The sequence below is a fragment of the Aspergillus stella-maris genome, assembly GCF_047715825.1.
Source record: "Aspergillus stella-maris strain CBS 113639 unplaced genomic scaffold BDV14scaffold_27, whole genome shotgun sequence".
In the NCBI taxonomy this organism is placed as follows: Eukaryota; Fungi; Ascomycota; class Eurotiomycetes; order Eurotiales; family Aspergillaceae; genus Aspergillus; species Aspergillus stella-maris.
In genome coordinates this window covers 171358-184526 of record NW_027396821.1, presented here as the reverse complement: position 1 = coordinate 184526, position 13169 = coordinate 171358, and the positions used below count along the sequence as shown (strand labels likewise).

Below are 13169 nucleotides of genomic sequence, written 5' to 3'. Positions count from 1 at the left end.
GCATAAGGATTATGCACTTCCATTCTTGAGTATTTAGTAAGGAAGTGGCAGGAGATACTTTTCTGTCGTGCGATACAACTTGACATTTTCTCTCTTTGAGAACTTGTTTTCCTTCAGAGACCCTCGCTACAATAGACCATGTCCGAGCCGAGTAGCATAAATCTGTATATCGGCTTTCTGTCCGCTTACTCCCAATCGATTATCAACACATTGGACCATGTTCCGAAAGCATGAGGGTTGATGCGGGTCTTAGGTTGTTGCAATCTGAAAGTAAGTACCTGCCAGCCACTTATCGATCAATTCCCAATCGATGAGTCTTTCGGGCCATGGTCGACAGGATAAGATCGATTTGCTTCCAGGCTATTGGTATCAAAAAATTCGCGGTCATCATTGGGCCCAATTGCCAATCGCTTGGTTGCTGTATATATATCACCACTGGATGCTGTTGTGATGAAAGATATGAGATTAGTCTTGCTATGAAGTTGACTATACAATGGAACCTGAATTCAGAAATTCGTCTTCGTAGCTTTTCGTTGCAAGGATGTAGGCAGCAACGTGTTACTCCCAGCCCTCTAAGAGCTTCAATACGCAATATTTATCGTGAGTGGGATTATAATCGCTATGACTGGGAACGTGGAAGCTTGACGCGTTGAAATAGTGAGTTTGAATGGAACAGTAGCAAGGCAGACCCCTCGATGGGCCACACTGGTGCCTCAAGAAGTGAAGCAGAAGCGAGGACCAGTTGTTACGGCGGCCTCAGGAATGAGGACCATGGATATTGATTCTCATCTTAGTCTCAATGAAATAGAAGTCGAAATTACGGGAAGAGCGCTTATATGTATACGGGGGCATTTACTACTGACGCTTACCTACCCAGCCACTTTGAAGCATACCAGACGTGAAATCCTCCTCTCGTCCGCGAGTACTATATCAGCATCAGATCTTGGGGTTTAGACATAGGATCACGCCATTAGAGGCTAAGGTTGACATGTTACTCTCTGATCCAAGGTAACGGAAAGAGACTGCCGTTCCTGCGATATATCAACCAAAGAATCGAGACCAATACCAGCGACAATGCCGCAATTTCCCACAGCCGGACCGAAAACATCTCAAGCGAGTACACGATAGCGCATGAGGTTTAAGGCTGTTGATTGAATGTAACATTTCACCTCAGGAGTATCTTGGATTCCCTGGGCAACTCCCCATCCATAACTACATGGGAAGGATATCGGACAGCCAAAATGGCTGTCTCAGGGCTTCCCTTACCCTTTCATAGTCGCTAAATTGTCTTGAGAAGTATGACGGCTTGTTGAGATACTCTCCTCTCTCCCCGCTATATGCACCGGTAGCCTGAGATCGTCCTGATTCAGAACCTTGCACTGGTCACTATCATTAGCTTGGCGAACAAACGCTGGTCCTACACGAAGACTAGCTCCCCGTCCCAGAAAGAGGCGCAAGGTTTTATGCCCCCTGTTGGCAGCCGCGTTCGCTCATGCTATATCTCCTTCTTCCCTTTGCTATGTTCCACTGTTCACGGGACTAGGGGCTGTGAATATAAGACTAGCAACAAAACCAGAGGCTAAGTGCCCGACTGTATAGTCCTCCTTGCTCTGCATGACCATGTCGAGTTTCTCCAAATCAGCTCCCACCGTCGTTCTCATCTTTTGGTTCTCTACTTCTGGTTCGAATCTTATCTGCTATCTTGACGCATATATCAGTTTCTGCAATGCTTTCACTCTTCGACAATTCTGCAGCGGATGACTTTCGATGTCGAGTCAACCTGGGTGCTCTTTGTTCTACTGCTGCTGAATTCTGTCGCGGCTTCTCTATACTGGTTTTTTCATCATGCTACCTTCCTTGATGGCGAGATTAAGCTGTGCCTTCTCAACATAGACATCATGCTCTCTCCCCTGCCCTGACCCCGTCTTTTCGGGTCTATCTCCCATTTCAGCAGTCCCCATCTCGTTGGCATTCATTCTTTTGCAGTGAGTAGGGCACCCGCAAGTCTATGTCGGTGAATTCAGCATGGGCGGTTCTCAAGTAGACTTTGGGCTCTCAACGCCTGCTCAGGCGCTGCAAAATGACTATCCAGGACTAAGCCCTAGTGCCACCAATATCCAGCAACCCTCAGAAGAGGTCATACATGAGGAACTGTATCCGACTTTCTCCTATCGAATTCGGGAATCTTTTGCGCGTATCAGTAAGCTACCAACTTCGTCAGTGAGGCGCAAATACTTGAAACAGAAAGATGTCATCCTCAGTGCCCTCGATATGTACACTTGGGACCATTTTCGCGAGATGTTTGACCAAGATGACCCTCCGTCTTTCCAAGACCTTGTTGAATTGGAGTGGGAGAACGACACGCGAGTCGGGGTATATACGAAGACGATATTCGAGCCCAATGCTGCTGGCAAACCTCGACTGGAAAGGCCTCACTTTACCTACGTGGGTTCCGCAACCCAGAGGGAAGGAGGCCTAGCAGCCCACAAGCGCAAACACAACAGTCCCAGCAAAAGAGAAAAAAAGTCTTTCCATACGTACCTTGTTCATGGAGACGTCAAACGAACTAGCAAGTTCGGCGTCCTATTCAGCGTGCCGACCAATGGGCTCAACCACCAGGAGTTTATGACAATCCGACAGATCTACATAGTTGCAGAGGCTGTGTTTGCCGATATACTTGGCGGGTATTCAGATCACGTCAGGGACACTCGTCTTCATCAACCTGTATATGGAGATACTTGAAAGATCTTTTCCTGGCGGGGAGCATGCAGTCATTTCTGTTTGCTTGAAGGTGTCCGTGGTCTAAAAAGCATGGGTATCAAGGGCCAACAACTTATTGATGCAATTTTCAAGTACATGAAATTGGTCATGGACAAAGGGGCGGAAATTGATGCAACTCTTGTTAACACCTCCAGCCAGCCAACTGTCATTACATCTGCAACATTACCATCAGATGTTGCATACAATAACGCCAATGACGACCACAATCAAAGTGCCTTTGAAGATGCGTTGCTACTCGAATCTAATAGCAACAATAAGGATGCTCGTGTAGCCAATCATGAGTCTTCAATGAAGGTTCATGGCGCCCACCTTGTCTGTCCATCCGGCGTCCACCAGGATGTTGTCGAAGACTCTGATGGCGCCGACGAGATCGAAGATTATGACGACCCTTGTGATATTGACATTCCCTGGGGCCCTGAAGACCGTGACGAGATCGATTACTCCGCTGAACCTGATCAACCCGAAGATCTCAATGTTGACGACTCTGAAGACATTGGAGAACCCGACGAGACTGAAGATTCAGTTAACGCCGACGAAATCGAAGAGTTCAACAACATTGATGAAATTGAGATTGCGGCTCTACCTCAAACACAACCAAAGTCATTTACTGGCGCCGAAAACCCAGCCATTACCAAGAAGCCACACCAGGCTGAAAAGAATCATGCTTATTACATCAAATGGATCGTGAAGATGACGCCAGCGCAGAAAAGGACTCTTCGCCAGTACAGGAAACTCACCAGTCGAAATTGGCGAGAAAGGAACGCCGAGCGTATCAAGACACCGGAATATCAAGCCAAGATGCGAGGGTATCACGACAAACATCGCAAGAACAACCCAGGCAGGCGCAAAGAGCTTGAACAGGCTTTATGGGACCGCAAGACTGAAGAGGAAAAGCAAAAAATCAAGGATAGAAAGAAGATAACCAACAAGCGGTGGAATGACAAGCACAGCAAAGGCAAAGTTGTCACAGTCAGGACCCTGAAGAGCCACAGAAAGCTTTTGGCTGATAGAGCGAAAAAAGCATCGGCCAAAGTATATAATGCTTTGGATTCCGGTGATCTCAAATGCGACGCGCTGCTTCTGGCCTTCATTGATATTTATGTCGAGCGACATGAAGTGAATATAGGAGTCGGAATAAAGCCTCGCGGCTCCACGCCGCACCAATCTTCTTCGAGATCGATGCAACCAGGAGACGCTACGGTGATGTTACGGCTCTCAAGCTCCTGGCCAAGGACCGCAATCGTCACATTACAAGTTGATCAACGCCAAGCTTCCTCGAAAAAAAAAACTTCATGATTCGAGATATATTCCCGTCCTATCTGATATTGATGTTTGCTCATCTCGTCTGTGTTGTATTTTACGCAAATTTCTGCATCTCTCAATATGCTTCTAATGTTATAACTTTAGAATGCCACTTCGAATGCAAGCAAATCTACGAAGGAAAATTTTACAACAGGAATTGAACTCCATTGTGAACTAAATCTAATTCCATATCTTTCATAGGCTTTTATGGTCATAAAGGCATTTCTCATGGAATCGGCTATTTCTTGCCTGCCTTCTGGGCGGCCTTGGTGACCTTTCCGGAGCCAGCAACAGCCTTCTCGACGCTCTTCACGACGCCCACCGCCACGGTTTGGCCTTTAGAAGAGTTAGAAAGGATGTTTTGAAGTCAAAGTGGGGGAGGGGTGGGATAATCGCGATGGCGGTGAACCACGGCAGAAAAATAAAGAGGGGGAAGAGAGACTTACGCATGTCACGGACGGCGAAACGACCGAGAGGGGGGTAGTCGGTGAAAGACTCAACGCACATGGGCTTGGAGGGAATCATCTTGACGATGGCAGCGTCACCGGACTTGATGAACTTGGGGTGGTCTTCAACAGACTTTCCGGTACGGCGGTCAATCTTCTCGAGGAGCTCAGAGAACTTGCAAGCAATGTGGGCGGTGTGGCAGTCGAGGACGGGAGCGTAACCAGCACCGACCTGACCGGGGTGGTTGAGAACGATGACCTGGGCGTTGAAAGAGGCAGCGCCGGCGGCGGGGTCGTTCTTGGAGTCGGAAGCGACGTTTCCACGGCGGATTTCCTTGACGGAAACGTTCTTCACGTTGAAACCAACGTTGTCACCGGGGACACCCTCCTTGAGCTGCTGGTGGTGCATCTCAACGGACTTGACTTCGGTGGTGACGTTGGCGGGGGCGAAGGTGACAACCATACCAGGGATGATCTTACCGGTCTCGACACGACCGACGGGGACTGTGCCAATACCGGAGATCTTGTAGACATCCTGGAGGGGAAGACGGAGGGGCTTGTTGGAGGGACGGACAGGGGGCTCAATGGCGTCGATGGCCTCAAGGAGGGTCTTACCAGTGGCCTTACCAGCCTTGGTCTCCTTCTCCCAACCCTTGTACCAGGGGCAGTTGGGGGAGGGCTCAAGCATGTTGTCACCGTTGAAACCGGAGATGGGGACGAAGGCGACGGACTTGGGGTTGTAGCCGACCTTCTTGATGAAACCGGAAGTCTCCTTGACGATTTCGTTGTAACGGGCCTCGGACCACTGGCAAGTGTCCATCTTGTTGAGGGCAACAATGAGCTGACGGACACCGAGGGTGAAAGCGAGCAGAGCGTGCTCACGGGTCTGGCCATCCTTGGAGATACCAGCCTCGAATTCACCAGTACCGGAGGCAATGATGAGGATAGCGCAGTCAGCCTGGGAGGTACCAGTGATCATGTTCTTGATGAAGTCACGGTGACCAGGGGCGTCTGATTGTTGTTAGGTAGGTCAAGCATGGAGGCAAGAACGGAACATACCAATGACGGTAACCTCATACTTAGGGGTCTGGAACTTCCAGAGAGCGATATCGATGGTGATACCACGCTCACGCTCGGACTTGAGCTTGTCAAGAACCCAAGCGTACTTGAAGGAACCCTTACCGAGCTCGGCGGCTTCCTTCTCGAACTTCTCAATGGTACGCTGGTCAATACCACCGCACTTGTAGATCAAGTGACCTGTTATACTATTAGGGACTGATGTTTCGTGGATGGTCGGATGGTGTAGGGCGGCATACCAGTAGTGGTGGACTTGCCGGAATCGACGTGGCCGATAACGACGATGTTGATGTGAGTCTTGTCTTCCTTACTGTTGAGAGAGAACAGACGTTAGCATCGTGTTGATGATAGTGTTGCTGGCGATACCGCGCCGGGATGATGGCTGACGACTTACCCCATGGTGAAGGTTGTGTTGTCAAAGGTTTATGAAATAAGAGGAGAAATGCTCAGATACTACGGCCAATAACGCGTAGAGGTGCTGAACAAGGGAAGTTAGCAAGAGGATGAAAGAAGGATGGAGGAGAGAAGCGAGGGAGGGCAAGATATACGTACTGAAGCGGACAAGGAGAGGAAGGGAAAGAAAAATTTGTGGGAGGGGGAGGGGAAATCCTTTTATGGAGGGGCAAGCGAGCTCGACGACTAAGCGGGCGGGCTCAAACCCTTGGCTGGTTGCAGGCCTCATTGGGCATGGAGGGGTAATAGGCCCCACTGCCGACGCAAATTCTGTCGACAGAACAACACCAACTTGCTACGGGCTTTTCCAGCCCAGCGTCAGTTTCCTTGGTTCTGCTCCACTCTGCTCCCCCAATTTCACGGTCTAAGGGCAGACTTTTTTTTTTATTTTGCTCGTCTTCACTTGCCATCGCCCTACGGTGGATTCTCGGACTGAAATGCTGGGCATCAACGCAGTGGTGGGCTGGTTGGTGGGAGGGCGGCGTTATCACTCTGTAGAGCACAACCCCGCGGCTGTAACAGCTTTCCGCCTTGCGATTTGTCCATGGCCAGCCTGCGATGGAGTGACCGAGTGGCGCTGTCTGGCCCACAACTTCACCAAGATCAACATACGTAGCCTGCGATAGACCGCAACAATGATGTTTTCTGCAAGTAAAAATGATCTCGGCAGTGCGAAAATTTTTCATTTCTTTGCCCCTCAATCTGTTGCCTAGGCGGCCAGGTGGGATGGGCGACTCGTGAGTCAATCGTGCCCCTCACTTAGCCGCCTTTTGCTTTTTCCCGAGTTTGAGGACTGAATGGCCGAAGGCTTGATTGACTCAACAGGACAAAGAACCAGACCCCAGACGCCGCCGGCTTCCAGCCTACCACAGCGTGATGATTTTCCTGGTGCTGCAATTCTTGGAATTTCTCTGATAATTGAATTTTATTATTCCGATTGTTGTCTTGCACAGATTACTTTGCACTCTGAAACATTAATGAGGGGTATCTTAATTCAAGTAGAAATCGCTAGAGCATATCAAACACCGAACATCAGCCCGACAACCTGCAACTATCCCATATTCGATAATGAAAATCGCATCGCATAACCCAACGACGCCTGACGAACCGCCAAATGGCGATCAGTGCAACCACTGCATATCAGTTTTCTCTCCACCGGGCACCGCACGTAGTACACTATCGACCCCGTCAGCATACAGCACACCACGCACCATGCAAGGTATCCGTAGCCCTTCGAACAGGAACCCACCTTCAAGAATGTAGTCATCGGTTCGTCTGCACTTCGAATCTGCAGCTGGAAGAAATACGCACGGTCGCCGTTGCAGCCTTCCGCGGGGCATTGGGCTGCGGGATGAAGGTTAGCATCCACCTTTCGTCCCATCCATCGCAACAAAATCATGGTATAGGTATCTCAACGTACTGGCCATGCTGTCTGCGTTTTCGAATTCCGCCTTGCCTCCAAATACTGCCTCCACTTCTTTTTGCTTCATCGGCGTCTTCTCGAACCAGGATTGCTCCAGGGCATACTGGTACGGACAGGTACGGCACTCGAATCGGTTGACTCCCATGGGGTATCTTGGGGTGGCATCGGCGCGCGATATCGTCAGCGCATTGCTGCAGTTGGGACAGACTAAATTGTATTGTTGTTAGCTGTGCTTGCTAGCTAGAAGTAGCGGTCGCATACAAGTGAGAGGCATCTCGAAGCCAGGATATTGATGCTGCGTATGTAGCAAATGTCCGTCAAGAGGTCACTCGGTAATGGATACAAGTAATCGTCAAGAAATGACACCCAAATGCCCCAGAAAAGGCCTGCTCTTGCTGCGTGCGATACGAAGCCTTATCAGTTGGCGGAGAGAAAAATATCCACACCGCCTTGCCGAGCAGCCACTAACATCCCCGCTGTATGCCTCAGGCTGCACTATTAATTTAGATCTGCCGGTCATTTTAGGCATGCCGATTGGACTCGGGCGGCATGCGTGACGGAGAATTAGATAATCCGATGGCTCTTCCGCCGCGGGAAGTGCAGAACGGCGGCATGCCAGCGGGGCAACCAAACAATAGGGGGGGCCTAGTCGTACTAGATCTCAACATTGATTTAGCTCCAACAAGCGCCTTTCTTGGTGAGTACAGTGTTTTGTCTACACCGACTTGATTTGCAGACTGTGGATTGTTGTTCTGACTATCGTCAATTCTCTGTTTTCTACGTTGCTGACTGCCTTTGAAGCAAACAGTCCGTTCCGGTCCCGGCGGCTATCACTTACACTCCGTTCCATACGCTCTACTCTTCGAACCTACAGAAACCATCGTCACGAAGCTCTTGAGATATTTAGGACATTCCAAATCCTACTCTCTCCAGCACAATGTCAGACGAGGTACGATACCCCGCAGACGCTCATACCTGTCAACGCGACCACCAACTGACTAACCCCAGGGCGCTTCTCCCCGCGAGCTCGTCATTGAAGCCTGCCGCCGCGACCAACCGCACCTAATAGAACAAGTCCTGGACTCTTTCGAAGCAAAGTCAAACGAGGAAGTCGCCGAGATCTTCAACGGTATCACGGACTCGATGGGAAACCATGCGCTGCATATCTGTGCCCAGTATGGGAGTTGTACGTCTACCTGTCTTGCTACATAACACCTGCCAAACCTCCAACAATGAGACACTAACTAATCTTGTGTATGACAGACGACACAATGGACGCTCTCTTCGATATCCAATTCTTCGAATGCGACCCTCTCACCCGGCTAGACAGCGACACTCCCCTGCACGTTGCAGTTCGCTACGCACAAGAAAAGGATGCTGAGCTCGGCACGGAGATGATTCGCATGATGTGCGATGCTGGGTGTGATCCGCGCGTACGGAACAAGCACAACCAGAAACCGACGGATTTGGTCTACAACCAGCCGGAGATCAAGTCTATCCTCCAGCAGGCGGAATATGTTCTTGCTGAAGGGCTGCGGAATGATGATGCGGCAGAGAGTGACGGTGGAAGTGCAAGTGATAGCGAGTAGAGGGATAGGGGAAAGTGGTTCTTCCTTTGGTATACAGGGTTTAGAGGGGCCTCTGCTATGGAGTAGCGCTTTTTGTTTCACAGCTTCTGCTATAGATATGCATATACGTATGACTTATGATTCTGTCCTATGTTCTTTTATTGATTCTGGGTTTGCGCGCTGGGCAGAGTTCTTGAAGTGCTATATATGAGCCAGTCCCTGAGGCCAATCCGCTTAGGTAAATATCTATCTAAGCTGCTGTACGGCTCGCTTTGGTTATCGCATCGTAGGCAGCCACTCTTCGTGAGTATGAGTGCAACATGGTTTTCGGATAATCACACGACGCCCTGCAAAGCTCGAGTCTATACCCGGCTACCTAGATATATGTACGAAACTACCATTTTATATCTCTTGGTTTGATGCACCACAGTACGTCACAATATGGCTCTCTATACATGGAAAACCACCCTCAAAACGTTAAATAGCCTTCGTCTCACGGAACCAACCACCAGACACAATCATCACTTCTATCTCCACCCAGACCTCGTTCCCACGCCTTAGATCAAACAGAATCCCGCCCTTAACCTGGAGTGTATCAAGTCTGACATGCACGCCATTTCTTAGATCACCCGAGACAGTTCCTATGTAAAGCCCATTGATAACGGGCGTTATGCAGAGCTCGTTGTCGCTTGGGCCGAAGTTGCCTGTGATCTAATGTATGCCAGAGAAGCGTTAGTTCCTCGCAGATATGCCATATGAGGGCTACCTAGGTAGGGCTTGCGGATAAGCTAGGGTATCTACCTTGACAGGCCCATGACTCCAGTCAACTTCTTCGTAGTAATCCGATTAGTTGAAATTGATGTCGTGCTCTTGCTGCGTGATTGTCCATGTATCCTCGTCTTCGTCTGGGGATTGGAGCTGGATCGTTGCGGCTGGTCAAGTGCAGATGTTGAATGGTTATAAGTATATACAGCTGAACCAGGTGTGGTAACATGAAGAGTAGGTGGCGATTGTTTTTGGTATAGTGTTTTCCGAGCACGTACCGGTGATACCGTACGTTTCGCTCATGGCCTACTTAGGTACCTACCTAGTGATCAATGGAATCCAGCGTAATCAGATATTATCTATCCTAAGTCGTACAGGGTCGGTGTATCTGAATGATAACAGAGACACTGGACAGAGGATCCTAGATTCCAGGGTATTTTCTTGCACAAAATAATCACGATATATATTACACCGACCATGGACAGCCCCATCTTGTCCTGCACGTACCCCTCCATGCTTGCAATGGCTTCCTGCGATTTACTTTTTCTGGCCGTAGTCGATCCGTACGTGGGTACTTTTGCATACGGCTGCCGTGCCTTTAGGTATTCTGTAGTATGATGTGTTGGAGAAATCGACGGGCCCTGGTCTGAATCTCGCTTTGATATACTCGGTTGGTGGTACTGTAGTCAGCCAATCACATCTAATATGCGCTATATCTCTGTTAGGGCTGGTAGTAAAACGCCTTTTCTGCTTGTCATGCTGTTGTCATCTTGTGGTCCCTACCGGGCCATTCAAGGAGGACTCCCGACCGTGGCCGCGGAAGCTAATAACAGGGGGGAATATATAGGACGGGAGGAGGCTTTCGTCCATGGTCTACACCGTAGAAAAAATGTGGTCACATTTGCGCACCACTATATTCAACTACGTTGCTCACTCCGCTGTTGATTTGCTGTCCTCGATAAATGATTAATCGTGTAGACTCTAGTATGGTATACGTCCTGGTCGGATAACTCACGGCGGGGATCGCTTGTGCATTATGGTATCAAGCAATGTAATCAGATCTAATCAAACAAAAGCATCAAGGACAACGTAACAACGCTAGATCCTAATCGCTTTCGTCATCTGACTCCTCGTCTCGCCTCCTCCTTCGCTGATTCGAACTCCCCTCGCCCGCATCCATATCAACATCGCGATCATTATCCGCCTCTTGTGCCCTCCCCCCAGGCACCCCCTTTGTAAACCCCAAACTCCTCGCGAGCCTAAACTCAAAGTCCTTTGCCCTTTCTCTCTCCCCAGGCGTAAGATCATTATCCTCAGCTGCCCCCTGCCGTCCATAAACCTCCCTCGCTAACCCCGCCACACCCCTAGCCCCAACCTCAACTTTCCCGCGCGGCCCAACCATGTACTCCACTATCTCATCACCGCCGTCCATTTGTCTATTCCGGACAAGGTATCCCTCCTTGCAGAGTCGTTGGAGGAAGCGGTCTGTGCGGTCGATGGGCGTGTATGTCTCTGCGTTGACCCGGCTGAGGTACCGGTCTAATTTCTGCTCTTGGAGTGTTCCACCATTTAGTAGGATGAGGCCGATTATGAATGTGTATAGACCGGTATAGGCGGCTTCCATGGGGGCACGGGTTGGCTGGAGGATATCTTGTCTGCGGTATTTGGAGGGGAGTATGCTTGTAAGAATCCACGATTTGTTTGTTGTTGAGGGGCGTTCGACTTTTTGCGCGGCTGTCGTCCAAGAGGAATATTATCAGTATTCAACCCAAAATCAATCATGCACTAGCGATGTACTTACCTCTCCGCTGCTGCAACGTAACCTTTTCCCGCCCCGGCAACTCACTCAGCGTCATCCCAAAAACATCCCCGAGCACCCTCTGCGCTTCCGCAAAGACCGTCTTGAACTGACGCGACCCCTGCTCACCAAGGACCTTATTACTGATATCGACTCGTCGGATCGGCTGGCGGGAGTACTCGCTTGACAGCGCAAGTCGAACAAGTTTCTTCACCATGACATCTGTGCCGCTGGGCGCTCGGATATTTGAGCTACCATCGCTGGCATCTTCTGCCTCGCTCGAGGCTTCTCGTCGGGCGCGGCGTTGGCGGTGTTGGGGTTGTGGGGGGTCGGGGGAGGATTCGGCGTCGCTGGTGTCGGGGTCCGTGACCTGGAGGGGCTTGTTAGACTGAGAAGAAAATTATGGAGATACAACGTACTGCTATGCGTTTGCGTATTAGAGGCATCTTGATACGTTACTGATTTGTGATGTCAAGGTGGATAGAAGTGTCGGGACTTTGGCGTGATTGCTGCGGACGCGTTTGACACGCGATAAGTGAGGTGGGTCAATCTATCCCAATCGAGTAATCAACTGCTGGTGGGGTGGGACTATCACATGTCAGCCCTACAGCAAGTGATCGTCAATTTCTAAGAAAAAAAAAAAAGTCGTCGAGACCAAGATCATGTTTCAGACTGTCACGAATTGAGATTGTTGCTACGTAAGACACGACAACTGGCGCCACTCAGTGGTTTGTCAGACTGCGTGGAACAAAGAAAGCGTAAAAATGGAGTGATGTGTAATGTATATCCAACCGCACCCTGGAAAAAGCAACAGAGACAACACAATGAAGATGTCGGCCGGAACAAGAAACGAATGAAGAAACGCTAGAACCTAAGATCTAAAGGCAGCCCCAAGGCAATTATAAAAGCTTCATAAACAAGACGAGCCGGTCGTAAGTTTTAGTTCTGAGTCTGTTCGTTCACCAGGTCCTTAACCTGAGCCTTCTTCTGCTGCAGAAGCGAGCTGATAAATCCCAATGATTCCTGAGAGAGCACCAGGCCGGTCGTAATGACGGCCTTACCACGGGCAACAATGCCATCTCCGCCACACTTCTTGTACTCATCGCCGTAGGTGCTGAAGAGATGGTTCTTCGCGTCTCCCGCAACTCGTAGCGGGAAGGTAGCGGTGTCGTAGACGGTCTGCTTAATCGTTCCAGTCTCCTCCTTGACAATTGGGAAGTGCGAATCGACCTTATCCAAGCCCTTGTCACCGAGAGAGTCTGCTCGAGTAACGTAAGGGGCGACGTATCCGTAGGGCTTCGAGAAGTATGAGAGGTAGGGTTTGGCGAAGCCGTAACCTTGGTCGGCGAATTCTAGCGACTTGGCACCGTACTTGTTGCCTTTGTAGTAGGTGATGGAGTCTGAGACAAGAGGGTAGGAGGTGAGGTGCTACAAAACAGCGTGGTTAGATCACACAGCATGGAAGTTCCCGTAGATGAAAGGTACATACCTCCAGGAATTGGGACTGAGCCCGCTCGCCGTTTACTGCGTTTTCACCCATTGTGCCGTTTTCAAAA

General features: G+C 49.9%; 7 protein-coding genes across 7 annotated transcripts; 2 read left to right on the top strand and 5 right to left on the bottom strand.

Annotated features, from left to right (window-relative positions):
- Window positions 1–2025: 2025 nt before the first annotated feature.
- Window positions 2026–2742, top strand: BDV14DRAFT_200167 (uncharacterized protein; the record flags this gene model as incomplete). Its single annotated transcript, XM_073773448.1, has 1 exon — window positions 2026–2742. One exon carries the CDS (start codon window positions 2026–2028, stop codon window positions 2740–2742), a length of 717 nt encoding a protein of 238 aa, XP_073628143.1.
- A 615-nt stretch (window positions 2743–3357) lies between these two features.
- On the bottom strand, window positions 3358–3903 carry BDV14DRAFT_173356 (uncharacterized protein). The gene has a single exon (XM_073768717.1). The coding sequence runs from the start codon at window positions 3870–3872 to the stop codon at window positions 3591–3593; it is 282 nt and encodes a 93-aa protein (XP_073628142.1). The 5' UTR covers window positions 3873–3903; the 3' UTR covers window positions 3358–3590.
- Window positions 3904–4226: 323 nt separating this feature from the next.
- BDV14DRAFT_173355 (translation elongation factor EF-1 alpha) lies at window positions 4227–6159 on the bottom strand. The gene is made up of 5 exons (XM_073768716.1): window positions 6001–6159; window positions 5846–5916; window positions 5589–5786; window positions 4530–5540; window positions 4227–4419 (listed from the first exon to the last, which is right to left on the bottom strand). Exons 1-5 carry the CDS (start codon window positions 6003–6005, stop codon window positions 4322–4324), a joined length of 1383 nt encoding a protein of 460 aa, XP_073628141.1. The 5' UTR covers window positions 6006–6159; the 3' UTR covers window positions 4227–4321.
- Window positions 6001–6963, bottom strand: BDV14DRAFT_173352 (uncharacterized protein). The gene is made up of 3 exons (XM_073768715.1): window positions 6868–6963; window positions 6159–6797; window positions 6001–6084 (listed from the first exon to the last, which is right to left on the bottom strand). Exon 2 carries the CDS (start codon window positions 6743–6745, stop codon window positions 6260–6262), a length of 486 nt encoding a protein of 161 aa, XP_073628140.1. The 5' UTR covers window positions 6746–6797; window positions 6868–6963; the 3' UTR covers window positions 6001–6084; window positions 6159–6259.
- Window positions 6964–7003: 40 nt separating this feature from the next.
- Window positions 7004–7890, bottom strand: BDV14DRAFT_173350 (DNA-directed RNA polymerase III core subunit RPC11). The gene is made up of 4 exons (XM_073768714.1): window positions 7744–7890; window positions 7480–7689; window positions 7309–7403; window positions 7004–7235 (listed from the first exon to the last, which is right to left on the bottom strand). Exons 1-4 carry the CDS (start codon window positions 7754–7756, stop codon window positions 7200–7202), a joined length of 354 nt encoding a protein of 117 aa, XP_073628139.1. The 5' UTR covers window positions 7757–7890; the 3' UTR covers window positions 7004–7199.
- A 220-nt stretch (window positions 7891–8110) lies between these two features.
- On the top strand, window positions 8111–9263 carry BDV14DRAFT_60173 (ankyrin repeat-containing protein ANK1). The gene is made up of 3 exons (XM_073777129.1): window positions 8111–8431; window positions 8491–8668; window positions 8746–9263. The coding sequence occupies exons 1-3, from the start codon at window positions 8420–8422 to the stop codon at window positions 9069–9071; spliced, it is 516 nt and encodes a 171-aa protein (XP_073628138.1). The 5' UTR covers window positions 8111–8419; the 3' UTR covers window positions 9072–9263.
- A 1657-nt stretch (window positions 9264–10920) lies between these two features.
- BDV14DRAFT_189741 (MAGE family-domain-containing protein) lies at window positions 10921–13153 on the bottom strand (the record flags this gene model as incomplete). Its single annotated transcript, XM_073771242.1, has 4 exons — window positions 10921–11549; window positions 11617–11992; window positions 12577–13041; window positions 13103–13153. 4 exons carry the CDS (start codon window positions 13151–13153, stop codon window positions 10921–10923), a joined length of 1521 nt encoding a protein of 506 aa, XP_073628137.1.
- Window positions 13154–13169: the final 16 nt, after the last annotated feature.